This window comes from Stegostoma tigrinum, chromosome 18, assembly GCF_030684315.1.
Source record: "Stegostoma tigrinum isolate sSteTig4 chromosome 18, sSteTig4.hap1, whole genome shotgun sequence".
Classification (NCBI taxonomy): Eukaryota; Metazoa; Chordata; class Chondrichthyes; order Orectolobiformes; family Stegostomatidae; genus Stegostoma; species Stegostoma tigrinum.
This window is the reverse complement of record NC_081371.1, coordinates 59,996,263-60,023,276: the sequence shown is the minus strand read 5'-3', so window position 1 is coordinate 60,023,276 and position 27,014 is coordinate 59,996,263. Positions and strand designations below refer to the sequence as shown.

Here is a 27,014-nt window from a genome sequence, read left to right as displayed (position 1 = left end):
CCTTGTTGAATGCCTTACTAAAGTCCAGATGGATTAAGAATTTTATAATTTTCAATTAGATCATCTCTCATCCTTTTAAACTCCAGAAAATACAGGCCCCTTGCTCCCTTCTTCTAGGAGAGTTCCGGCTTTCTAGGGATCTGTCCGGTCAACCACCATTACATTCCCTCAGGTAAGGGGGCCAGAACTGCACAAAGTACTCCAGGTATTGGATTAGAACGAAGCTCTGCAGTCCATATCCAGTTATGAATTGTGGTGGACAATTAAATAAATCAATGGAGGAGGCTCAACAATTATCCCCATCGTCAATTATGGGAGAACCCAGCATATCAGTATAAAAGTGTCGCAACAATCTTCAGCCAGAAGTGCTGAATGAATGATCCATCTCAGCCTCCTCCAAAGCTGTGGCATTGCAGATACCAGACTTCAGCTAATTCAATTTACTCCTCATGATATCAAGTATTGGTTAGAGACAGTAAATGCTGCTAAGCCAATGGGCCCTGACAACTTTCCAGCAACAGTACTTAAGACATGTGCTCCAGAACTTGCCATACAACTAGCACTAACACTAGCATCTACCAAATGCAAATAAGAGATAATCTAACCATTCCCCTTGATATTCAATGGCAATAGATCACTAAATCCCCCACCGTCTACATCCTGGGGGTTACCATTGACCAGAAACTCAACTGGACTAGGCATATAAATACAGTAGCTATAAAAGGTGGTCAGAGGCTAGAAATACTGCAGTGAGTAACTCATCTCCTGACTCCCCAAAGCTTGTTCATTTTCTACAAGGTACAAGTCAGTAGTGTGATGAAATACTCCCCATTTGCCCGGATGAGTGCATCGCCAACAACACTGAAGAAGCTTGACACCACCCAGGACAAAGCAGCAGTTTGAGTGTAACCACATCCACAAACATCCACTCCCTCCAACACTGACACTGAGGAGGACCAGCGTATACTATCTACTAAATTTACTGCGGAAATTCACCAAAGATCCTTATACCGCACCTCCTAAATCCATGTCCACTTCCATCTAGAACAGAAGTTTTCCAAATGTGGAAAGGTGAGAAATGTGCCATGAAATTCTCGGGAAGCAGCACCCCTTCACATAGACTTCTGATACCTTGCATGTGCGGAAGGTGGGATATTCACTTCTTATGAAGCCTGGTTGCACAGGCAGATCCAAACATCTGGTCGGAGCATATGCAATGATTAAGGATTGTATCTCCAAGATGAGAAGAAATTGCATGTCCATAGTAAACAGTCACTTGTGTAATTGTTGAGCTGGACTACCTGCCTAGATATGTTTCCATTTTAGCACAGATTTTGAGGTGAATATGCTTCGAATTTGTTTTAGTTAAGCCACTAGTCCTAGTCTTAGAACACAGTTGAAGATGAAATGGATAATTTGTTGTATGCATTATCTTGCAAACCTGTCTAGTAAGGCTGTAACCAAAGTAAATGCAAGTAAATGTGACATTTATGAGCAATCAATTCAGCTGAAAAAAGTCGGTGTGCCATGGAATTTTTACATGTCTCATTGGAGTGTGCCATGTTATTGCAAGGGTTTGTAATCACTGATCTAGAAGGACAAGGGTAGCAGATACATGGAAACACCATGTGCAGGCTTCCTTTCAAGCCATGTGCCATCCTAACTTGGCAATATATCACCATTTCTTCAGTGTTGCTGAGTCAAATTTCTATACCTCCCTCCCTAACAGCATAATGGGCATATCTATAGCACATGGACTACAACTGTCCATGGCAGCTCAGCACCATCTCCTCAAGGTCTTACTCGGGAAAAGCAACAAATGCTGGTCAAGCCAGTGGCGCCCACATCCCACATGTGAATATTCACCAAGGTTCTATACAATTGTAGAAAGACATTGTAAACCTTGTAGTTAAATGCTGTTGCGATAAAGGCCGACATACCATTTGTTGTCTTAACTGAATTTTGTACCAGTATGTTAGCTTTCAGTAATTTGAATTGAATTGAATTAGCTTTATTGTCACGTACTCAGATAAGTACAGTGAGAAGTTTACAAATCACCACTTACAGTGCCATCTTAGGTACACAGTGCCTTGGTACAATTCTTAACAGAAATGAAGATAAAAAGTTACTTTAAAACTATACACCGTATAACTGTAGGTCAGAAAAACAAGAAGCTATTTAAAAAGACAAAGATCACAGTCTGTCTTCAAGGGCTTTCCACAACAAGAACAGCCAAGTCCTATCTATCCAGATTCTGCCGAGGTACAGAAAAAAAGTATGTACTGAATTGCCACCAGAGTAAAAAAAGGAAATAGGAAGTGCTCCAATGGAATGATTAATGGGACTATGAGGAAGGATATTGAAGGAGTTATTTTAGATTCATCAAAATGTTACCTGGGCTCCCATGGTTAAGAGCACAGATTATACAAACTAGACCTGTATTCCCTGGATTATAGAAAATTTAGGGATGATTTGACGGATTTTTCTTAGAAAGTTTATAAGAGTAGCTTGAGGAAATTGTTTAACAAGCACACAAAACGCTGGCAGAATTGTTCTTAAGAAGTCATATTGGACTCAGAACATTAACTGTTTCTCTCTCCACTCTATCAGACCAGTTGAGTTTCTCCAGCATTCCCTGTGTCTGTTTCTGATTTCCAGCATCTGCAATATTTTGTTTTAATTTGAAAGAAGAACATTTATTCTGCTGGTTTGATAGTCTAGGAGAAGGTGAAATAATGTTAATACATTTCATTTATTGAAATAGGGAGTTCAAGCAATGACTCCAAGATCCTATTCCACTTGGCAAATCAACTCTGTGGACACAAGGGTCACTTGTTACTTTTGTCTTTCCAGTAGGTGTCTTTCCCCACACATGCCCCTTCCCAGGACAGCAGATGTCATTGAGGGCAGGGATGATAATATAAAGATAACAAGGTGTAGAGCTGGATGAACACAGCGGGCCAAGCAGCATCAGAGGAGCAGGAAAGCTGATGTTTCGGGTTGAGACCCAGATTTCTGAAGAAGGGTCTTGACCCAAAACGTCAGCTTTCCTGCAGTGTTCACCCAGCTCTACACCTTGTCATCTCTGATTCTCCAGCATCGGCAGTTCCTACTACCTCATGATAATATTGAAACTTGATAGTTCACATGATATAAGTACACACTTCCTCCCGGATGGTAACTCTTAAGATTACCTCTCATGTTCCAACATACCAAGTTATGCAATTTAAAGTTTTCTCTCTTTGACCACCAAGATGGTAATCCCACGGGATTATGGTTCCCCTGCCAGGAGATAGTGGGTCAGCCTAATTTTAGGGTGTCTTTTCTAGCTCCCCTTCCCTTTTAGGGTGAACAGAAGGTATTCTGAAGGGAATTGTTCAGTCACAGATACTGTTGTCAATGACACCAACATAGGTGCCCAGTGACCTCCATCTCATGACAGCAGATTATTTTTCGTGTTCACAGCCCTGAACCTGTTGCCGAATTTCCATTGCCACAAGGCTTGGAAACCAGATTATGGTTAGCAAAAAACATTTTTGCTATGTTAGTATAGGGATCTTGGGGTGTTACCATTGTCCATGTGATTTTGACTGGTGTTTTTTAAAAGATTAGATTCCCTCCAGTGTGGAAACAGGCCCTTCAGCCTAACAAGTTCACACCACCCCTTGGAACCCACACATCCGTGAACACTACAGGCAATTTAGCATGGCCAATCCACCTAAGCCTGCGCATCTTTGGACTGTGGGAGGAAACCGCACAGAGGCTGGAATCGAACCCGGGTCCCTGGCGCTGTGAGGCTGTAGTGCAAACCACCGAGCCGTTTGTTGTCAGAGTTCAGTGATGTGTTGAACTGCTAACACCAGCACTGTCTCGCATCTGCAGCTTTTTCCACCATTACAATTCGTGTGATTTTTCTTCGCCTGTTCTGCCATAGAGGACGATTGTATCAGAGATAATGGGAACTGCAGATGCTGGAGAATCCAAGATAACAAAGTGTGAGGCTGGAAAAACACAGCAGGACAAGCAGCATCTCAGGAGCACAAAAGCTGACGTTTCGGGCCTAGACCCTTCATCCAGCTCCACACTTTATTATCTGCCATAGAGGACTGTTTGGACCGCACTTTGACGCCTCCGTCCCCAGCCTTGATGCCACGTCCCGACGGCATCGGTCAAAGAATCGGAGTGCAGAAACCTCTCCGCCATGTCAAAGTGACAAACACATCCCTCGGCACAATTTTTTTTAAATAAAAGCTTAGACGGCAAATAGCCACCGTTTATGTTCAAAGAGTCTGCATCTTTAACTGGTCAGATTGACAATCACGGGTTGGCGCCTGTGCTACGAGGAGGAATCGGGGGAACTGAGGAAACGCTGTGGGAAATATATAGAAATGAACAGGAGATGGTGGATTAACTGAGGTACTACAATCAGAAACAAGGACCTTTCTGAACTAAAACGAAGTTACTGGAAATACGCAGCAGGTCTGGCGATGTTGTCGTTTCTTTGCCCACCTCCTGCCTTCCCTGGAAGGCCTTTGGGTCCTAGTTTTCCCCCCAGGTCTGAAGGGAGGTCTCAGTGTGTGTGTCCCTCTCCCACAGGCGCTGCCAGACCTGCTGAGTTTCTCCAGCACCTTTGAAGACTGTTGTCAATCTGAACGTCACCGGGTGCTCTCTTCCTCCTGGTGATGAAATGGGGGTTTCTCCGGTGGGACACTAGGCCCGAGGCCTGGGGCCCGGTGACGGTGACACACTCGGCCCTGGCGGCCCCGGGTGATTGCGGTCACGCGCGTGCTCCCGCCCCTGCCCGTCGAAGCTTCCCTTCCGGGTCAGGGGGTCAGGAGCTGTTTCCGGGCGGAATGGACGCGGACGGACTCCCGTTGGTGGGATCAGGGATCGACCTGACCCGGGTGAGGGGGGAAAGACAGGGGATCCCTGGAGCTGTGCTTTCATCAGCGATAGTTTAAAAGTTAACTGAGAGCCTGTAACCCTTAAATCTTATCCTAACCTTCGACTTCCACCCATAAACCCTAGTCTTAACCTCTAACCGCAGCCTGAGTCCTTCCCCTACCTGACCTATAACCCCTTAAACTCAATTTAACCCTTTAATTCCCAGCCGTAACCCCTTAAACTCAATTTAAACCTTTAATCCCAGCCATAACCACTTAAACTCAATTTAACCCTTTAATTCCCAGCCAAAACCCCTTAAACTCAGTTTAACCTCTTGATCCCAACCCTAACCCCAACCATAACCCCTTAACAATAATCCTAACCCCCTTACATCCAATTTAACCCCTTTATCCCCACCATAACCCCTTAATTTCAACGTAAACCCCTAAACCGCAGCTTTAACACCTAATTCTGTTCTGTGCTGTACTGTTCTATGTTCTATGTTCTAATCCTTACCCACTAACCATAACCTGTAAATCCTAATGTCAGCATGTAATTATAACTTCTAAATACCTGTCAGCATGAATTTACAAAAGGGAAATCATGTTTGACAAATGTACGGGAATTCTTCAACGGATGTGACTAGTAGAGTTGATCAGGGGAGCTGGGATGTGGATTATTTGGATTTTCAGAGCCTTTCCGCAAAGTCCAATATAAGAAATTAATGTGTGAAGCTAAAACACATCAATCTGAGAGTAGTGTATTGAAAATTGGTTAGCAGACAGGAAACAAAGGGTGGAAATAAATGGTGGGATATTGGCAGGGATTGGTACTTGGACCCTCGCAATTCACATTAAATGTTAATGATTTAGATGAGGGAATTAAATGTAATATCTCAAACTTTGCAGATGACACAAAGAGGAAGGGTGAACTGTGAGGAAGATGTCAGAATGTGATTTGGTCAGGCTGTGAGTTGGTAAATGCATGGCAGATCATGTCATGTGGATAAATGTGAAGTTATATGCTTTAGTAGGAAAAATAGGAAGGCAGATTATTACAAGAATGACTAAATTGAGAGAGGAGAATGATCAACAAGCCCTGGGTGACCTTGTTCGCCAGGAGCTGAAAGCAAGCACACAGGTGCAGCAGAAGGTAAAGAAGACAAATGACCCTGTTGGCCTCAAAGCGAGAGGATTTGAGTACAGGAGCAGGAATGTCTCACTCTAGTTATACAGGGCCTTGGTAGGGCAGCATCTGGAATATTGTGTGTAGTTGTGGCCTCAATATCTGAGGGACAATGCAGTTGTTCTAGATATAGTGCAGTCAAGGCTCACTGAATTGATTCCTAGGATGGCAGGAAGATATATTAGGAGAGGTTGAGTCAGTTAGGATTGTATTCATTGGAATTCAGAAAAATGAGGGGGTAGATCTCATTGAAATCTGTAAAATTCAACAGGACTGGATGATTAAATGCTAGAAGGATGTTTCTGTTGTTGGAGTCCAGAACCAAGGGCCATATCTTAAGGATACAAGATAAACCTTTTAGTAGGTTAGGACAAATTTCACCCAGAGAGTGGTGAGCCCGTGGAATTTGCTAGCACAGCAAGTGGAAAACACTGTTTTCAAGAAAGAGGTAGGTAAAGCTCTTGTGGCTAAAAGGGTTAAGGGATGTTAACCATGATCATAATGATTGGCAGAGCAAGCTTGAGAGATCAAATGGTCAATTCCTGCTCCTACATTCTATGTATCTTAATACTTAATCCTTAGTTTTGATCCCGAAACTTTGATATGGATCCCCAACTGCAGCCCCAAACTCAGTCTGCAACTTTAATGTCTAGTCCACAACAAAAGCAGAAGATGGGGGAAAAGCTCAGCAGCTCAGGCAACTTATGTGAAGAAAAAATCAGAGTTAATGTTTTGGGTCTGGTGACCCTTTATTAGAACTGGTCCTGAAACATTAACTCCGATTCTTTTCACAGATACTGCCAGACCTGCTGAACTTTACCAGCAACTTCTGTTTTTGTTCCTGATTTACACCATCCGCAGTTCTTTTGGTTTGTATTTAATATCTAGTCTTTGGCTCAGAAATTGTGGTTTCTTTTAAAATTGTTTTTGAGGTCTAACTTTAGAGTGAATGGGTTTTTGAGCACAGCTAATGGATTTGTGTTTATCTTAGATTGTTTTATGATTAGCAAGATAAATAATGGATCTTCGAGTTTTGTTTGTGACTACTGGAACTTTTAGATTCGGTTTGACTATGAGTGAGGAAGCCCTGTGAAAGTGTTCAATAAGGATGGTGGTTAGGTCCAGTGATTTTGAGAAGGGAAAGTTATCATGAACTAGCTTATCTCAGAGTGAAGAGTCAGTGTCAGTCCCAGACCAGAAGTGTTAGATAAAACCCTGAAGGGATTTCTAAAAGCTGAATATGTATAAATCATAGAACATAGAACATTACAGGCCCTCGATGTTGCGCCAACCTGTCAAACCAATCAGAAGCCCATCTAACCTACACGATTCCATTATCATCCGTACGTTTATCCAATGACCATTTAAATGCCCTTAAACTTGGCGAGTCTGCTACTGCTTCAGGCAGGGCATTCCATTGCCCTTACTACTGTCTGAGTAAAGAACCTACCTCTGACACCTGTTGTATATCTATCTCCTCTCAATTTAAAGCTATGTCCCCTCATGCTAGCCATCACCATCTGAGAAAAAAGGCTCTCACTGTCCACCCTATCGAATCCTCTGATCATCAGGCGTATAATATCTCCAGGAAGAAGTTATAAGACCATAAGACATTTCCTCAGCCAGAGAGTGGTGGGCCTGTGGAATTCATTGCCACGGAGCGCAGTGGAGGCCGGGACATTAAATGTCTTCTAGGCAGAGATCGATAAATTCTTGATCTCGCAAGGAATCAAGGGCTACGGGGAGAGTGCAGGGAAGTGGAGTTGAAATGCCCATCAGCCATGATTAAATGGCAGAGTGGACTTGATGGGCCAGTTCCAATCTGTAAAATGAAGTTACAAATGACTTAAACCTTATGAGATATTAGATACAGCGAGTCTGGTGTGAGTATTGTAGGAGTAGTCTTTTATGTACTGTACCAGGGATGTATTTTCCTTTGGATTTATAAAGGAGTCCTTTGGGATTATACTTTGACTGTGTATTTGAAACTTTGCTTTTGCATTGCAAGTAGATAGTTTAATTCATTCTATTTTTTTGTTAATAAACTTATTGTATATTGTTAAAGTAAAATCTGCGGCATTTGAAACATACGTTTTAGTGACGGGCCAATTCATTAAAACCATAACAGATCAAACGTGATCTAGCAAGCCAGATTTCAGTCTGGAATCTTACTTGTCCATTAAGAATATCATTTGGAGTTGGAACACCATTCATTATTTTTCAAGCTCATATTCCTCAATTTTTGATTTTTTGGTGTGGGTATTTATTTGATACAGGCAGTCCCTGGGTTGCGAATGGCTTCCATTCTGGAAACCATTCACAAGTTGATTTGTCCACAGGTCAGAACACAATGCAGGACAATGTTAAGCAGCCATTCACAAGTACAGAGATAATGGGAACTGCAGATGCTGGAGAATCCAAGGTAACAAAGTGTGGAGCTGGATGAACACAGCAAGTCAAGCAGCATCTCAGGAGCACAAAAGCTGACGTTTCGGGCCTAGACCCTTCATCGGAGCGCTGATGAAGGGTCTAGGCCCGAAACGTCAGCTTTTGTGCTCCTGAGATGCTTATTGGCCTGCTGTGTTCATCCAGCTACACACCTTGTTATTCGTAAGTACAGGAAATGTTTGTGTGTTGGTCTTTAAAATTATACCACTATATAGAATCACATTCTTAAGTTAGGCATTGGTAAGTCATGAACCCCGTACTTAAGGACTGTGCTTTTGGAAACTCTCTGCATATTTCCCTCCTCCTTTAATCTGCATCTCCAACTATGAACAAAATTGACTTAAGCCTCCTGAATTTTCTTTCTACAGTCAACACAATGTGAAATTGATTTTGGATTTTTCATTGCAGGTTCCAGCCATACAGCAGCAAAGGACTGTGGCATTTCTCAACCAGTTTATTGCGCACACTGTCCGGTTTTTGAATCGGTTTTCAACAGTTTGTGAAGAGGTAGTTCATAAAATTCCTTCTGTTTTGTTTCTGATTGATTGACTGCTAGCTGTGGATGTTTTTCGTGTTTGTTGTCTAATATATTATTTTTGTACTCTAAATAAGTATGAAATAGTGTACCTGGATGATATTTTTTGTGTTCACCTGTTAAGTGTGCAGCAAAGTTAATTGTACGTGGCTAATAATTTAACATAATGCCATGTGACCTTGTCTTCCGTGTAGCTGAGTTTGACTTCAAGTTACAACACTGGTTCCTTGTAATGTTAACAATAATTCTGTAAATCTGTGACTTATACCGACAACTTTGTGTTATTAGGATTTGTTGCCCTTGAACTTGGCAATTTCTGAGGGCAGTCAAGAATTAACAACATTGCTCTGGGTCTGCAGTCACAAGTCGGCCAAGAAAGGACTACTGATTTCTTTCCCTAAAGGGGGTTAATGACTTTGATGGGTTTTTACAACGATTGTTGATACTTTCACGGTCACCCTCACTGAGATTAGCATTCAGTTCTTGATTTAGTAATTGAATTTAAATTCCACCAGCATCCATGACAGAATTTTAACTCACAGCCCCCAAAGCATTAGCCTGGGATAGGTCTCATTTACCAGTCCAGACACAACACCACTATCCCACAATCTGTCCATCTTGGACCTCCACGCTGCTGTTGATTTGTGACTGGCCTCAATCTGTGAGTCAGTAAGTCAGATTTTGGATCTATGCACAAGGAAATCCACAGCATGAAAACCAGACCCACTTAAAAATGGAGAATGAAATGCTAACCAGATTGAATTGCCTGGGCCTTAAGGGCTGATTTACCACAATGTGGAGATGCAGTTTGTAACATGTTTTGTTGGTAGCAATTCTGCTTGAGTGAGAAGATTAAGTTCTCCTGTACTGTAGAAGTTGAGCCTAAAATCTGGGTTAATACTCCACTGCAGTACTGAGGGAGTGCTGCGCTGCCAGAATTACTCTTTCAAGTGAGCCTTAAAACTGCGATCCTATCTGCCTGATGGGATGGATATGAAGATTCCATGACACTACTTCAAAGAAGAGCAGAAAGGTGTTCCCCCGCACCCCTGTCCTGTGGCTAATATTTTCCCATCAATAAATAAAGCAAAAATGAATTGGTTGTTACCACATGGATGCAAGTATGAATTTACTGATTGGAAATTAGCTATAACATTTCCAACATTACAACAGTTACTGCATTTCTTGGCTTTGGCATGTCTCATGGTTGTAAGTAATGTTTTCTGTAAGTGGCGCTGCTGTGCAGCCGCTCCCAAGGTGCAAACGTGCCAATCAGTGTGCCAATGCATTCGCTTTCGATTTCTCCATGCACAAACCTCAGAGGTCCACAGCTGGAGCAATTAGAAGGAATAAGTCAAGAAGAATGCTGTATAAATGAAAGTTTTACATTTAGGAAAATGAGGTAGATGTTAAAGATTCTCTGACTCTATTTTGCGGCTGGGAAGTTTTTGATATTCTTCTCAAACTCTGTGTCCTTTTCCGATCCTCTCTTTAATGACATAATGTACTGATGGAGTACCAGGCAACATGTGGGCTCCATTGCCCATGAATCCGGGGCTGAACTACTCTGTCCGCTGTTCTTTTTTCTCTGCCTTCTTTTAATGCTCCTAGTTATTATTTATTATCAAGTTTCAACTTACTTTCTTTTAACTGCTTCGGTGGAAGGCTTCTTCTGGTCCAGCAACGACGTGTTTTGTAGCAGCCCAGCATAAAGGTATTGTCTTCATGTGGACGCCTCCAGCGTCGTTTCTAGGTATTCCAGCAGCCCAGCAGGCGGTCTCGTCCAGGAATGGTGGTCATGGCCCAATGTGGCAATCTCTTGGTGTGGTAGGCTTGTCCCCACGTGGAGGTCCTGTCTGTCCTCAGCTTGCAGGTATTCCAATGGCCTTGCAGGCAGTTCCGCCCAGGAGTGGCAGTCTTGGCTTGTTATGGCAATCTCCTCCCAGCTGAGTCTTCTGGGTATTCCATTGTTCCTTAATCGGCTTTCCCTGAACCCAAGAGCCGTTAACTGTGATGAACTTTGGCTTAATTTTACTTTTTTCTCATTATTATGTACGATTTCTGTAATTAATATGGGTGACGTGTAATGGCGACTTATAAAACGTTTCACTGTATTTTTCATATACAAGTACACATGACAATACATTTCTGTTCTGTTCTATTCTTCCTGCTCTCTCTCTCTCTTGCATGTAAACACATTTACTCAGCACTCCTCACCAGGTTGGTTAGTTGAATGTCACCGGGTGCGATTTTATTAAATTATCCATCTGTCATTGCACTTCAGAACTACTATGTTGCTTATTACAAACGTTGCTGTTTTTGAGAGCCAAAATAGTTTGCTTGATGGTAATGTCAATGGATTAGTAATTTAGAGACACAGGAAAATGCCCTGGAGGAACAGGTCCAGCTACAGAAAGTTAAAAAGGAATAAAACTAGACAGACCACTTAGCTTCACTTTGGATACCAGAAGCAGCAGTGGCATACTCCTCCCACTTACTGAGATGCACCTGTGCCAAATGGACTGCGACAGTTTAAAAACATAGCTCATCACCACCTCTTCAAGTGCAATTAAAACTGGATAATAAATGCTGACCAAACCAGTAATGGCAAATTGCATGAAAATATTTTTAGAAGTACAAATAAATGTTGGCATGTTTTCCATGTCTAAAATCTACTCTATTTTCTGCTTTCAACCGTTTATGCAATTATTACAAGTATGTGATTAGTTTATCCTCTCTGTTTCAGAAACTGGCCAGTCTTTCTCTACGTATCCAGCAAATTGAAACAACTCTCAATATTCTAGAGGCAAAGGTGAGCTTCGTGGCTGTGAATGTGTCATCTGATTTCATTCTGTGTACTCTATAACTGATGCATCAGCAGTAGGTTATAACAGCAGATCTAGTTGCATATTGAACACATTACTATACAGTGAGGTCTGACTAGATTGGAAGCAGCAGATTGCAATATAGGGTGATTGGATGTCCAAGTAGAATTGGTCACTTAACAGTCAGTTGCAATAATTGTTGTTTGACTTGTTCCAATCACTCCAGTTGGTTTTGTGAATAGTTTTGGAAGTGATTTTCAAATTTGTCTGACATTTACCAGTTGCTGAAACAAACAAGCACAGAAAATGCTGGAGAAACTCAGCAGGAGTTCTTTATACAGAGGATGGTCAGTGTCCGGAACGTGTTGCCCAAGGAGGTGGTAGAGGCAGGCACGATAACGCCATTTAAGATGTATTTAGACAGATACATGAATGGGCAGGGAGCAGAGGGATACAGGTCCTTGGAAAATAGGTGACAGGTTTAGATAGAGGATCTGGATTGGCGCAGGCTTGGAGGGCCGAAGGGCCTGTTCCTGTGCTATAATTTTCTTTGTTCTTTGGGACTGGCAGCAATTGTGGAGAGAGAAACAGTTAACTTTTCGAGCCTGATATGTCTTCTTTAGAACTAATTGCTTTTTAAAATTTGTTTGAGAAATGTGGATGTCGTTAACCAGGACAGTATTTGTTTCCTCCTGCTAATTGCCTTTAAGAAGGTAGTATTGAGCCACTGACCAAAACCGCTAGATTAGATACAGCAACGGTGCTATTAGAAAGAAAGCTAGAGTATAATAACCCAGAGACAGTGAAGAAATGGAGGTGTGGTTCCAAGTCAGGGTGTTGAGTGGGTCGGAGGGGATCCTGTAGGTGATGAATCACCCATGCACCTTTATCCTTATATGTGGTGGAGTTCGCAGATTTGGAAAATATGTCTTATAGGGAAGCTCTAGAAGTGACAGTATTCCCTTGCACCTGCTGCCTTTGTTCTTCTTGGAAGTGTGCAAATAAGGGAGCCTTTCCATTATTGGTGCAGTAGTTCTAACAAATAGCAAGGTTGCAGACATGGTGATTTTTAGGCTTTATAATTGGTTTTCTTACTTTTCCTGATACTTGCCATTTCTTTAAACTCTATCATACAATCCAGTGGTCTCCAATCTTTAACACATGATCATTTTTTTTAAATTTAATTGCAACCCAGGTTTACTGGGTTTAGCAATTAGCAATTTGTTTTCAGTGCTATATAAATCTAAAACCAAGGGTATGTGATTATACATGGTGTCCTCTATTCACCAAGTCTTAATGTGATACCTATAACGGCACATTATCTGCCAGTGCATTGAAGTCTGGGTTGTAGTTTGAAACTACGGGCGCTGTCTATCTATAAGGCTGGTGCAATATTTGGGCCTGATTATCTTCACTGGGGAGAACGCTGTCTCACAGACAGATGTGGAGCCAAAGTAAGCCTCTACTTTAAGAGCACAGAATGAGAGGAGTCGATACTTTTCTCTGTTTGCAAATTACCAAAAATTGTTGTCTCCATTTGGCCTTCAGCCAAATACCATTTTACCATTTTATATCATAACAATCTCCACATCAACTTCACTGCTTTGAAAATCAAACCCCTGATAGAATTTGATAGCCAATCTACCACTGTCTAATTAAAGAAACGATTTTGAGACAAACATGACAAATTGTTCCAACACATCAGTTCCTGAAATTGCCTGTTGAATCTCCGTGTGACCTCCTATGGGATATGCAGAGATTTTCTGGTAGTATTATTTTATTTGTCTTTGACTTTTTTCCTAGTATTTCCTTCCAACTTAGAAACTGTAGCAGGATTTTACATTTTAATTAGAAGGACCACAGACGCAGTTCCAGTTTGAGTGCATCCGCAGCATGGAACATATATTGCTGAGACACTATCCTTTTCCTACAGTTCACAGTTCAGCTCATATAGTTTTGCCATTATGTCTATAAGGAGCCTGTAGGGCAGCTACACATGCCTGACAGATCACTGTGCACTTTATTCCTTGACTTAAGAAAAGTAATGATTTCAGGCATCAAATCTTAAAAATCTTTGGCGGATCTTTGGATCTTTTCTTCATTTAACTACCTCACATCAGCATTGAGGGTTAGTTCCCCCTAAGCAACATTAAATTCATCGAGTAAGCATTTAAACAAGCAGTGCTGAAAGGATATTGCTTGAATTGAGTTTACAATCTTAAAAACAGTATTTTGCAAAGTCCGTAATAATTTATAGGAGCAGAATTTAGCCCATTGAGTCTGCTCTGCCATTAAATCATGGCTGATATGTTACTCAACCCTATTACTCCTGCATTCTCCCGGTAACCCAAAATCCCCTTACACAAACAAGAACCTATCTATGTCAGTCCTAAATACACCCAATGACTTGGCCTCTGCAACCCTCTGTGGCAACAAGTTCCACAGATTCATCACCCTCTCGCTGAAAACGTTCCTCATCATCTCAGTTCTAAAGAGTCATCCCTTTATTTTGAGGCTGTGCCCACTAGTTCTCATCTCTCCCACTAGTAGAAACATCTTCTCCACATCCACTCTATGCAAGCCTGTCAGTATTCTGTAAGTTTCAATCAGATCCCACTTGTCCTTTGAAACTCCGTTGAGTACAGGTCCAGAGTCCTCAACCACTTCTCATATGACTAGCTCTTCATCTGAGATCAATCTTGTAAACCACTTCTCAGTCCCCTCCAGTACCAACACATCTTTCCTTAGATATGGGACCCAAAACTTGTTTCAATATCCCAAATGCGGTCTGACACAACCCACATACAGCCTCAGCACTACATTTGTGCTGTTGTATACTAGCCCTCTTAAAATGAATGCTAACACTGCATTTTGCTTCTTATCTACCACCTTAGCCTGCATGTTAGCCTTTAGAGAATCCTGAATAGGACTCTCAAATTCCTTTGTGCTTCAGATTTCCAAAGCCTTTCCCTGTTTAGAAAATAGTCTATGCCTCTTCTTCCCTCCAAACTGCATAACTTCTCACTTTTTCACATTGTATTCCATTTGCCATACTGTGCCCATTCTCTTAGCCTGTCCAAGTCCGCCTGCAACTTCCCTGCTTCCTCAACACTAACTGTCCCTCCACCTATCTTTATGTCTGCAAACTTGGCAAGAATGCTGTCACTTCTGTTTTTTTATTGATTTGTGGGATGTGAGCATCACTGGTTGGCTAGCATTTATTGGCCATTCCTAGTTGCTGTTGAGAAGGTTGTCCTCCAGACAAAGGGGGTGGCCATGGGTACCCGCATGGGTCCAAGCTTTGCCTGCCTCTTTGTAAGTTACGTGGAACAGTCCCTCTTCTGCACCTACACTGGCCCCAAACCCCACCTCTTCCTCCGTAACATTGATGACTGTATTGGCGCCGCCTCATGCTCCCAAGAGAAGCTCGAACAAAGAACAAAGGACAAAGAAAATTACAGCACAGGAGCAGGCCCTTCGGCCCTCCAAGCCTGCGCCGATCAAGATCCTCTGTCTAACCTGTCATCTATTTTCTAAGGGTCTGTGTCCATTTGCTCCCCACCCATCCATGTACCTGTCCAGGTATATCTTAAAAGTCGCTAACGTGTCTGCGTCTACCACAGTTCATCCACTTCACCAACACCTTCCACCCCCAACCTCAAGTTCACCTGGACCATCTCCAACACATCCCTCACCTTCCTGGACCTCTCTGTCTCCATCTCAGGCAACCACCCAGAAACCGACATCCATTTTAAGCCCACCGACTCCCACAGCTGCCTGGAATACACCTCCTCCCAACCACCTTCCTGCAAAAATTCCATTCCCTATTCCCAATTCCTTCGCCTCTGCCGCATCTGCTCCCAGGATGAGGCATTCCACTCTTGTACATCCCAGATGTCCTTGTTCTTCAAGAACCGCAACTGCGCCCCCTCCCCCCCAGTGGTCGAGAACACCCTCGACCGTGTCTCCCGCATTTCCTGCAACTCACCCCTCACACCCCACCCCCACAATAACCACCAAAAGAGAATCCCCCTAGTCCTCACATACCACCCCACCAACCTCTGGATACAACGCATCATCCTCCGACACTTCTGCCATCTACAATCCAACCCCACCACCAAAGACATTTTTCCATCCCCACCCTTGTCTGCCTTCTGGAGAGACCTCTCTCTCCGGGACTCCCTTGTCCGCTCCACACTCTTCCCTCACCCCAACAACACCCCCCCACCACACCCGGCACTTTCCCCTACAACCGCAGGAAGTGTTACACCTGCCCCGACACCACCTCCTTCACCCCATCCCAGGCCCCACGATGACTTTCCACATCAAGCAGATGTTCACTTGCACATCTGCCAATGTGGTATACTGTATCCATTGTACCCATTGTTGCTCCCTCTACATTGGGGAAACCAAGCGGAGGCTTGGGGACCGCTTTGCAGAACACCTGCACTCAGTTTGCAATGAACAACTGCACCTCCCAGTCGCGAACCATTTTAACTCCTCCTCCCGTTCCTGAGACGACATGTCCATCCTGGGCCTCCTGCAGTGCCGTAATGCTGCCGCCCAAAGGTTGCAGGAACAGCAACTCATATTCCTCTTGGGAATCCTGAAGCCCAATGGTATCAATGTCGATTTTACAAGCTTCAAAATCTCCCCTTCCCTCCCCCCACTGCATCCCAAAGCCAGCCCAGCTCATCTCCGCCTCCCTAATCTGTTCTTTCTCTCACCTATTCCCTCCTCTCACCTCAAGCCACACCTCCATTTCCTCCCTACTAACCTCATGGTGCCCCCTTGACCTGTCTGTCCTCCCCGGACTGACCTATCCCCTCCCTACCTCCCCACCTATACTCTCCTCTCCACCTGTCTTCTCCTCTGTTCATCTTCGGTCCACCTCCCCCTCTCTCCCTATTTATTTCAGAACCCTCTCCCCAACCCCCCTTTCTGATGAAGGGTCTAGGCCCGAAACGTCAGCTTTTATGCTCCTAAGATGCTGCTTGGCCTGCTGTGTTCATCCAGCTCCATACTTTGTTATCTTAGATTCTCCAGCATCTGCAGTTCCCATTATCACATCCCACTGGCTGTCTTTTATCACACTTGCTCATTACCCCTGCAAAGAATTAGAACAGATTTGTCAGGCCTGACTTCCACTTGATGAAGCCACACTGACTTAGCCCTATAAATTCTTACTGATGACCGAGGTCAAGCTAACCGAGCTATAATTTGCTGGCTTCTGCCTCCCTCCTCACTAAATAGGGTGTTACATTCACCATTTTCCAGTCCTCTGGGACCCTTCCTGACTCCAGTGATTCCTGAAAGATCACCACAAATGCCACTACGGGTGAGGTTCATCTGGTCCAGGTAATTTGTCCACCTTCAGACTTCTCAGCTTCCCTAGCACTTTCTCAAAGAACAAAGAAGAAAGGAAATTACAGCACAGGAACAGGCCCTTCGGCCCTCTAGGCCTGCGCCGATCGAGATCCTCTGCTTAACCTGTCATCTATTTTCTAAGGGTCTGTGTCCATTTGCTCCCTGCCGATCCATGTACCTGCCCAGATATAACTTAAAAGACGCTAACGTGTCTGCGTCTACCACCTCCGCTGGCAACACATTCCAGGCACCCACCACCCTCTGTGTAAAGAATTTTCCATGCATATCTCCCTTAAACTTTCCTCCTCTCACTTTGAACTCATGACCCCTAGAAATTGAGTCCCCCACTCTAGGGAAAAAGCTTCTTGCTATCCACCATGTGTATACCCCTCATGATTTTGTAGACCTCAATCAGGTCCCCCCTCAATCTCCGTCTTTCTAATGAAAATAATCCTAATCTACTCAACCTCTCTTCATAGCTCTCACCCTCCATATCAGGCAACATCCTGGTGAACCTCCTCTGCACTCTCTCCAAAGCATCCACATCCTTTTGGTAATGTGGCGACCAGAACTGTACACAGTACTCTAAATGTGACCGAACCAAAGTCTTATACAACTGTAATATGACCTGCCAAGTCTTGTACTAATACCCCATCCGATGAAGGAAAGCATGCCGTATGCCTTCTTGACCACCCTATTGACCTGCATTGCCACCTTCAGGGAACAATGGACCTGAACACCCAGACCTCTCTGTTCATCAATTTTCCCTCGGACTTTTACTGTATAGTTCACCCTTGAATTTGATCTTCCAAAATGCAACACCTCCCATTTGCACGGATTGAACTCCATCTGCCATTTATCTGCCCAACTCTCCAGTCTATCGGTCGTAGATTCGCCAACTTTAGGTACATTTTAAGTCGTCATTGGATAAGCACATGGACGTACATGGATTAGATGGGCTTCAGATCGGTATGACAGGTCGGCACAACATCGAGGGCTGAAGGGCCTGTACTGTGCTGTAATGTTCTATGTTCTATCTGTATTCTTCTGTATCTCTGACAGTCCCCTTCACCATCTGCTACTCCACCAATCTTAGTGACATCTGTAAACCTGCTAATCAGACGACCTACACCTTCCTCCAAATCATTTACATATATCACAAACAACAGTGGTCCCAGCACAGATCCCTGTGGAACACCACTAGTCACAGGTCTCCAATTTGAGAAACTCCCTTCTACTACGACTCTCTGTCTCCTGTTGCCTAGCCAGTTTTTTATCCATCTAGCTAGCACACCCTGGACCCCATGTGACTTCACTTTCTCCATCAGCCTGCCATGGGGAACTTTATCAAATGCCTTACTGAAGTCCATGTATATGACATCTACAGCCTTTCCCTCATCAATCAACTTTGTCACATCCTCAAAGAATTCTATTAAGTTGGTAAGACATGACCTGCCCTGCACAAAACCATGTTGCCTATCACTGATAAGCCCATTTTCTTCCAAATGGAAATAGATCCTATCTCTCAGTATCTTCTCCAGTCACTTCCCAACCACTGACGTCAGGCTCACCAGTCGATAATTACCTGGATTATCCTTGCTACCCTTCTTAAACAAGAGGACAACATTAGCAAGTCTCCAGTCCTCCAGGACCTCACCTGTGTCTAAGGATACTGCAAAGATATCTGTTAAAGCCCCGGCTATTTCCTCTCTTGCTTCCCTCATTAACCTGGGATAGATCCCATCCGGACCTGGGGACTTGTCCACTTTAATGTCTTTTAGGATACCCAACACTTCCTCCTTCCTTATGTCAACTTGACCCCGAGTAAGCAAACATCTATCCCTAACCTCAACATCTGTCATGCCCCTCTCCTTGGTGAATACCGATGCAAAGTACTCGTTAAGATTGTCACCCATTTTCTCTGACTCAGCGCATAACTTTCCTTCTTTGTCCTTAAGTGGGCCAATCCTTTCTCTAGTTACCCTCTTGCTCTTTATAGATGAATAAAAGGCTTTGGGATTTACCTTAACCATGTTTGCCAGCAATATCTCATGTCCTCTCTTAGCCCTCTTAATTGCCTGTTTCAGATTCACTCTCTCATTTCCCATATTCTTCCAAAGCTTCGTCTGTCTTCAGTCGCCTAGACCTCATGTATGCTTCCTTTTCCCTCTTGGCTAGTCTCACAATTTCACCTGTCATCCATGGCTCCCTAATCTTGCCTTTTCTATTCTTCATTTTCACAGGAACATGTCTCTCCTGCACACTAATCAACCTCTCCTTAAAAGCCTCCCACATATCAAATGTGGATTTACCTTCAAACAGTTTCTCCCAATCTACATTCCTCAGATCCTACCGAATCTTGGTATGGCTGGCCTTCCCCTCATTCAGAACTCTTCGTTTAGGACCACTTCCATCCTTGTCCATGAGTATTGTAAAACGTACGGAATTGTGGTCGTTATTTCCAAAGTAGTCCTCCACTATAATTTCAACCACCTGGCCGGGCTCATTCCCCAACACCAGGTCCAGTATGGCCCCTTCCCGAGTTGGACTACATACATACTGCTCTAGAAAACCCTCCTGGACACACCTTACAAATTCTGCTCCATCTTGACCCCTAACACTGAGTGAATCCCAGTCAATGTTGGGAAAATTAAAATCTCCCATCACCGCCACCCTGTTTCTCCTACACCTTTCCATTATCTGTTTGTATATTTGTACCTCTATCTCACGCTCACTATTGGGTGGGCTGTAGTACAGCCCCAACATTGTTACTGCATCCTTCCTATTTCTGAGTTGTACCCATATTGCCTCACTGCTTGAGTCCTCCTTGGGGCCCTCCTTCAGTACAGCTGTGATATCGTCTTTGACCATCACTGCAACTCCTCCACCCCTTTTACCTCCCTCTCTATCCCGCCTGTAGCATCGATATCCTGGGACAACTAGTTGCCAATCATGCCCTTCCCTCAACCAAGTCTCAGTAGTAGCAGTAACATCATACTTCCAGGTACCGATCCAAGCCCTAAGCTCATCTGCCTTATCTACTACACTTCTCACATTAAAACAAATGCACCTCAGACCACCTGTCCCTTTGTGTTCATCATCTGCTCCCCGACTACTATTCCCTTTAGTTACACTGACTCCATTATCTAGTTCCCTACAGGCTTTCGTTTCTACCTCTTTTCTGTCCAATATTTGGTTCTCATCCCCCTGCCACATTAGTTTAAAGCCTCCCCCACAGCATTAGCAAAAGCACCCCCAAGGACATTGGTTCCAGTCCGGCCCAGGTGTAGACCGTCCAATTTGTAATAGTCCTACCTTCCCCAGAACTGGTTCCAATGTCCCAAAAATCTGAACCCCTCCCTCCTACACCATCTCTCAAACCACACATTCATCCTGGCTTTTCTTTCATTTCTGCACTGACTAGCACGTGGTTGTGGTGAACCTTAGTGATGGTCAATACCCTCACCTCTGCTCCTTGACTCTCTCGAAATTCAGGTATGCTGCTGGTGTCTTCAACTGTGAAGACTGATGTAACATACCCAATGAGCTCCTGTGTCATTTCTTTGCACTCCATTACTAATTCTCCACTGTCATTTTCCATTGGTCCAATTTCCAATCTTCCCTCTCTCTTACCTTTTAGGTATCTAAATACACCTCTTGCAATCTTCTTTTATGTTACCAGCTAGCTTACTCTTTATATTTCATCTTCTCCTCCTTGTTGCTTCTTCGTTACCATGTGTTAGTTTTTAAAGGCTTCCCAATCCTCTGGCTTCCACGAATGTTCACCATGTATGCATTCTCTTTTGCTTTTGTGTTGCCCCTGACTTCCCTGTCATGCAAACATATATGTTAGCCTCATCCTCCCCTTAGAATGCTTCTTCATCCTTGGAATGAATTTTTGTTGGGAATTTCTCTCAAATTACCTTCAGAAATTCCTGCCATTGCTGCTGTACCATCTACCCTGTTTTGCTCCCTTTCCAGACAACTCTGGCCAGCTCCTCCCTCACGTCCATCTAGTTATCTTTGCTCAATTATAATACTATTGTACCCAATATCAGCTTGTATCATATTATGGTCACTCGGTGTTCCTTCCCCTTGAGCTCGATCAAATCTACCTCATCACATATCACCAAATCCAGAAGTGCCTGTTCTCCAGTGGGCTGCACCACAATCTGCAAAACAAATCTCGTAGACATTCCACAAATTTTGTTTCTTTATATCTGCTACCAATCTAAATTTCCCAATCCATCTGCATATCGAAGTCTTCCATGATTATTAAAAAAACTGCTTTTCTTGCATGCCTTTTCTATCTCTTGATTTATTTTCTTCCCCACATCCTGGCCGCTGCTAGGAAGCACCTACAAAACTCCCATCAGGGTCTTGGCTCTTCAACTCCACCCACACAGATTCTATGCCTTCCAACTCTATATTATTGATATCGATGTAATTTCATTTCTTACTAACAAGGCAATGACCCCCCCCCCCAGCCCCGCCAATTTGCCCAGCCTTTTGATACGGCATGTATCCTTGGATATTTAGTTTATTTAGTTCCCTGCCCAGCTGCATGTCCTGCCATCGTGTCCACCAAATTCAGTCTGTGCTATAAACTCAATTACCTTATTTCACATACTGCGCGTAATTAAATACAACACCCTCAGTCCTGTAGTGACTGCCTCCCTTTCTCATAGTTGTCCCCATATTTGCTGTGCCTGAATTTAGATTCCTGATCCTTTCCATATTGTCTGCCCTATTATTTGTTCTGGAAACTTTAATAACCTCTGCTGAGCTCTGGAACTCCCATCCCTTAGCTTTGTCCATAACTTTCGTATAACTGAACCCACGAAATATTACCTTTACAAAATGGCTCTTTTGGAATTTCTTGATGTTTATTTACAAAGTTTTAAACATTGCAGTCTGAGCTGTCAGCGAGCTGAGGAGCTGGTACAATCAATCAGCCTGGAACAGGCAGAAGGAGACTTCTGGGGTTACTGTGAGGATCCATGCAAATAAACACCCAGATATGATTCAGTTACAAGACAGAGAGCAGGCAGTTGTGGGCCAGGGAACAGATTTGTGATGACAGTGAAGTAAACAATGTTGTTTAACCGAAGGAAATTGTTACTTACTCAAAGTACAGGAGAAGCCGTGTGGCATCAGGGGCATTGGAAGGATTGAAAGGCTTGTGCGTTTTTTTCACAGAGAAGAAGAGAGATGAGACACGATGCTGAGTCAGGGCTACAATGTGGAGGTGCCAGTGTTGGACTGGGGTGGACAAAGTCAGAAGTCACACGACATCAGGTTGTGATTTCAACTAAACCTGTTGGACCATAACCTGGTGTCATGTGATTTCTGATTGAGCCAGGGCTAGGGCAGGGGAAACGTGAAGGGGAGGGTATATCATTGGTTGCTGAACATATGGACTCCAACTTAGTAACAAAGAAGACAGTGAGCTGCTTCCTTTTGTTGGAGGTGAAGTTGGAAAGGGGGTTATTAGGAGGAGGGTTTTAAGAAAACAGCTGGTTATAAAGTGGAACAAGGGGAGAACTGTGTTTGCATTCTGGGTGTTGCTGGTGTAGTGAGTAGTTCTGGATGACTGGAGCAAGACTCAATAATACTCGATGTGGCGGTGGATGATTTAACCAGTTGTCATGGACATTCAATTCCACATGAAGGAAGGAAGGTGGAGTCCATTCTTGGAAAAGGATGAAGAATTTGCTAGGGACAAGGTCAAGAAAGGAATCCAAGGTGGAAGAGTGTTTTGAGCAGATCAACTGCTGCAGAAGTATCACAACAATGAAAACCCGCATTAGAGAAGTGGATGAGGCCAGCATTTGTTGCCCATCCCCAAATACCCTGGAACTGATTTCTGGGACTCATCACATATGTAGGCCAGACCAGGTTAAGACAGCAAATTTCCTCCCTTAAAGAACGTTAGTAAGTCAAATGGTTTTTTTGTGACATTTGTTGATATTTATCACTGTTACTTAAACCAACTTTCTATTCCTTGAACTGATTTTGAACCAGTGACACCAGAGCATTTGCTTTGGTCTCTCTCTCTCTCTTACTAGTCTAGCAACTTTACCACTACACCTCCATCTCTCATGCCATCATTCCCAGGGTCAAGCACAGAAAGAGATGATAAAGAATTGACTGTGATAAGCAGATAGGCTTGCTGAGCTGTAAGGTTAACAATATAATGAAATGTTTGACAAAATATGGTCTAGACTTAATTCTGTGTAATCGTTTCTGTATCATAACAAGGATAAAAGATGTACATAAAAGTATAATACTATCGATGCTGGAAATGTGAAATAAAAACGGAGTGCTAGCAAAACTCAGCAGGTCCGCCTGAATCTATGGAGGAAGAAACATTATTGTTTTGAGTCTGGTATCTTCAGAACTGGTTTGAAGAATTCAGATCGGTTTCAAAATATTAACTCTGTTATTCTCTGCACAGCTGCTGCCAGGCCAGTTGAGTTTCGCCAACACTTTCTGTTTTTATTAAGAACAAAAAATCATCATGTACTGCATTTCTGCCGGTCTGTTGTGCTACAGCTGGAACATGTAGTGATGGAGAAGCTGAGATAATGCTCACTTGCATACACAGCCAGTGGGCTAATGTATTAAATGGCAGCCACCACTCATTTACCACAGACTATAATTCAGAGCATTGCTAAAGTTACAAAGTGCCAGCAGAAACATGAGGTGCTGTCTTTGGAACAGCTAGTGTTGATTTTAGAAGTTGCAGTACCAGTAGTAGGAGCTTCTATCTATCAATCTCTGTAAACTGAGAGGCAATGGCATGCCAGTTTGTATATTGATTCAGTTCACGTACTGGGCTGTAAGCTGTCTGGCCTGCATAGACAGACAATACTGATACTTTTAACAGTGTTTAACATTACTTACTCTTTAATATTTAAAATGGGAGAGTCACCCTCTGTATCTTTTCCAAAGGTTTTGTCATAAGCTTTAGTCGGGCATGCTTTCTTTGAAATGATGTCAGTGACCTTATTTATTTTGGAAGGTTTGCTAACTGAAGATGGAGTATGGCATTTCATCTCTATATGTGGTCATTCTCTGAAAACACTGGTCTAGCCTCAGTGGGAATATTGTATCCAATTCTGGGGACTGTGTTCTCGGAAGGAGGTGAAGACTCTTGAGAGGGTGCAAAGAAGATTGACAAGAACGGCTCCAGTGAATATGGATTCCAGTTATAAGGATAGATTGCAAAATCTGTCTTCCTTGGAGAGGTTTTGATTGAGCTGTTCACAATCATACATGGCCCAGAGAGAGAGAAAATATTCCTAATTGTAGAAGACCATACCGATTGAAAGTGATTGTCTAAAAAACCAGTTGTAACATACGGAAAAACACATTTTACACATTACGTGGTTAAGGTCTGGAATGCATTTCCTGGAATTGTGATACAGGCAAGGCAGATTCAGTTGTGAGTTTTGAAAATAAATTGGGTAAATGCTTGAACAGAGAAAACTTGAAAGGCTGTAGAGGAATGGGACTAGCTGAATAGCGCTTACAGAGAGCCAAGACAGACCAAATGTGCTGAATAGCTGCCTTCTATACTGTAACCACTCCAATGGTTTTGGCAGGCATGTCATTTTGTGACAAGTATGAAGTTTCGGGACTGTCTCTTTAATTTATGTAAGACAGAGAAATTAGGCAGACAATAAGACCTGCTCTGAATTTTTCCCAACACCAAGCTTGATCCAACACAAAAAAGAATTGTTGGAGAAACTCAGCAGCTCTGGCCATATCTGTGGAAAGAAAGTAGAGTTAATGTTTCAATTTCAGTGACTCTTCGTCAGGACCGTTAGCAGTTGGGGACAAAAAAGGTGGTATTTATTCTGAAGACAAGGTTGGGGGCTTGAGTGGAGATGGAGCAGATAGGTGGAGACAGATAGAGAAAGAGATGTGAAAGTGTTAGATAAAGATGATGATTATGCAGCCAGGACAGAAGAAAAGCTGCATAAGTGATAATAAGAGCTAAGAGGAGGAGAAAATTGGTGAGCTGTACTAAATAGGGCTTGGGTAGTGTTGTAAAATAGAGAGACCAAATGGTTCAGGTACATAATTCTTTGAAGTTTGCATCACATGTAGACAAAGTGGTTAAGAAGGCATTTAGCACACTTGCCTTTATTGGTCAGACCTTTGAGTTTGAGGGTTAGGACATCACGTTGGGGTTGTACAGGATATAATTGAGAGGAGACCTCATCTGGAGTACCATGCCTAGTTCTAGTTGCCCTGTTTTAGGAAGGATATTATTAAGTTGGAGAAAGTACAGAAGAGATTTATCAGGGTAATGCTGGGAAAGGAGGGTTTGAGTTATAGGGAGAGGTTGGATAGGCTGGGACTTAATTGATTGGATAGGCTGGTCTTAAATGCACAGTAGGAGGTTGAGGGGTGACGTTATAGAGGTTTATAAAATCATGAGGGGTATAGATAAGATGAATGGCAGGTGTCTTTTCCGTAGGGCAGGGGATTTTAAGACTGGGGCATATTTTTAAGGTGAGAGGAGAATGATTTTAGAAAGACTTAAGGAGCAATCTTTTTACACAGAGAGTAATTCATGTGTGGAATGAACTACCAGAGGAAGTGGTGGATGTGGGTACAGTTGCAACATTTAAAAGATATTTGGATAAGTACACAAATAAAAAAAGCTTTGGAGGGATATGAGCCAAGCTCAGGCAGGTGGAACTATATTAGTTTGGGATTATGTTTGGCATGGACTGGTTGGACCGAAGGGTCTGCTTCTATGCTGCATGACTTTATGGCTATATGAATGCAACCCATATAATGTGATAATGGGCATAGAGTACATGAAAATGGGTGACTGTGCTGAAAGCAATCATGTCACTACAAGACTAGGTTCAGGGTGGGTTTGAGATTGGGTAAAAAAACATTGAATGATGGAATCAGGCTGGAAAGTTATTGAACTCAGTGTTGAGTCTTGGAGGCCATTGGTCCCCAAGTGGAAAATGAGATGTTCTTCGAGCTTATGCTGAGGCTCACTAGAACACTGCAGCAGCCCTGTGACAGAAATGTTGGCCAGGGAACACAGCTGTGTGTTGAAGTGGCAGGCAACTGGAAGCTTTGGCTCATTTTTGCAGAGAGAACACAGGTGTTATGCAAAATGGTTACCCTGTCTGCATTTAATCTCCGCGTTGTAGGGGAGACCACCTTGTGAGCAATGAATACAAAAGACTAAATTGAATGAAGTAAAGGTAAATCACTGCTTCACCTGGAAGTCTTGGCCCTTGGATCATGAGGAGGGAGGAAGTAAACGGGCAGGGTTACGTCTTCTGAGATTTCATGGGAAGGTGCTCTGAGGGTGTGGGGACATGTTGGGAATGGAGAGGAATGGACCAGCGCATCTTGCATGAATGGTCCTGTGCACTGCTGACAAAGGAGGGGAGGGAAATATATGACTGGTCATGGCACCCTATTGGAGATGATGGAAATCACAGCTTTGGATGCGGAGGCTGGTGAGATGGTAAGTGAGGCCCAGAGAAACTTTCTTGTTGTGGGAGGGAAGGGAAGGGGTGAGGGCAGAAGTGCGGTGGATGGATCAGATGCGGCTGAGGGTCCTCAGTGGTGGTGGGAAATCCTCAGTTGAGAAAAAAAAGGTTATTTCTGAGGCCCCTCTGCGGAGACAGCATCATCAGAACAAATGATATGGAGATGGAGAAATTAGGAGAATTGGATGGAGTCCTTGCAAGAAGAGTGAGAGGATGTTTAATAAAGGTATCAACAAT

At 43.3% G+C, this 27,014-nt stretch overlaps 1 protein-coding gene across 1 annotated transcript in view; it reads left to right on the top strand.

Annotated features, from left to right (window-relative positions):
* The first annotated feature begins 4,809 nt into the window (after window positions 1–4,809).
* washc3 (WASH complex subunit 3) overlaps window positions 4,810–27,014 on the top strand; it is a 51,737-nt gene continuing 29,532 nt past the window's right edge. Inside the window, exons 1-3 of the mRNA XM_048549394.1 lie at window positions 4,810–4,904; window positions 8,926–9,024; window positions 11,799–11,864. Coding sequence (XP_048405351.1) covers window positions 4,854–4,904; window positions 8,926–9,024; window positions 11,799–11,864 — 216 coding nt within the window. The 5' untranslated portion in view covers window positions 4,810–4,853. The remainder of the gene's footprint in view (window positions 4,905–8,925; window positions 9,025–11,798; window positions 11,865–27,014) is intronic.